This window comes from Loa loa (genome assembly GCF_000183805.2).
Source record: "Loa loa unplaced genomic scaffold supercont3.2729, whole genome shotgun sequence".
Taxonomy (NCBI): Eukaryota; Metazoa; Nematoda; class Chromadorea; order Rhabditida; family Onchocercidae; genus Loa; species Loa loa.
Genome location: NW_018110907.1, coordinates 1 through 1,242, shown reverse-complemented (window position 1 = coordinate 1,242; position 1,242 = coordinate 1). Strand labels below are relative to the sequence as shown.

The following is a 1,242-nucleotide window of genomic DNA, read 5'->3' as shown; positions in this document are numbered from 1 at the left end:
CACTTTGTATACGGTAGCACATGAACCTTCGCCCAGCTTCTCATCGATAACCCATCGTTTACTGACTACTTTGCCCTCGGACATATCGATGAGATCCATCCAATCAGGCCTATTGTTTCGTTCGAGCCTCCAAGTTAATTCCTAACAAATAACAAAGAGTATCGATCTTTCCCTCACCCTTATAATGCTTTTATGGTCATCTGGAAATTCTTACTCAACGAATATGTAAATTTGCTGGATCACAATAAATTCCTCTATATATGTTGACTGTGAATGAGATCGTATATCTCATTCATATATACACCAGGTAGTGCAACTACGTGCGGTCGTTCTAGCTCCTTGCTCCTCTAATACGGGACGTAAGGAGAAATAAATTAGATGAATATTCCTGTCTGACTTCATGGGTTGACACGTTTAACTCAATGAACGTTGCAAATCTTGGACTGTCTAGGAAATCCAACGTTGATCATAGAATAGTGGGAGGAATTTGATTCAGATTTATTACCACATTTACCAGTGACCCATTCAAACTGAATTCACTGAATCACTTATACCAAGTCGCACACTGAATCACTTGTACCAACGTCGTTTCTTCCAGCATCTTTAGCTTGTTAATTCACTGTCCTATGGTGATTGTATGGTGGTTTTTGCAGAAACTTGTGTCAGTTACGATTAATAATGCCAATCACTGCCATTCATGCCCGTTACATCTACGATTCTCGGGGCAATCCAACTGTAGAAGTTGATCTTGCTACAGAGAAAGGTTAGCCAGCTTCTCGTCCATCTCAGCTGGTCATCTTGACTATTTTATTAATTTCTGTTATATTCGTGAACGATTCCCGTCAACTTCTAGGTATGTTTCGAGCAGCGGTGCCAAGTGGTGCATCAACAGGTGTGCATGAGGCACTCGAACTTCGTGATAAGGATAAGGGTGTTCATCATGGAAAAGGAGTCCTAAAAGCGGTCAAAAATATCAATGAGCAAATCGCGCCAGTACTGATTTCTAAAGTAAATTAAGTCCACTTCACCTGATTGTTCTTGTTGCAAGTTGCTTAAAAACAGAATGGGCAAGTTGCTTAAAAACGGTATCCCGGAATCTGTTATTTTCCATTTCCTGGCACAGTATTAAAATTAATATTAAAATGTATAAATATTAAATACGTAATTTATTAGAATATTATAGCTATTAGTAAAATTACTTATTTATTCTTCATCCATTAAAATATCACAATCATTAATGGT

General features: G+C 38.1%; 1 protein-coding gene across 1 annotated transcript; it reads left to right on the top strand.

Annotated features, from left to right (window-relative positions):
* Positions 1-678: 678 nt before the first annotated feature.
* Positions 679-1,017, top strand: LOAG_15787 (enolase domain-containing protein; the record flags this gene model as incomplete). The annotated part of the gene is made up of 2 exons (XM_003151277.1): positions 679-763; positions 854-1,017. 2 exons carry the CDS (start codon positions 679-681, stop codon positions 1,015-1,017), a joined length of 249 nt encoding a protein of 82 aa, XP_003151325.1.
* Between the last annotated feature and the right edge of the window lie 225 nt (positions 1,018-1,242).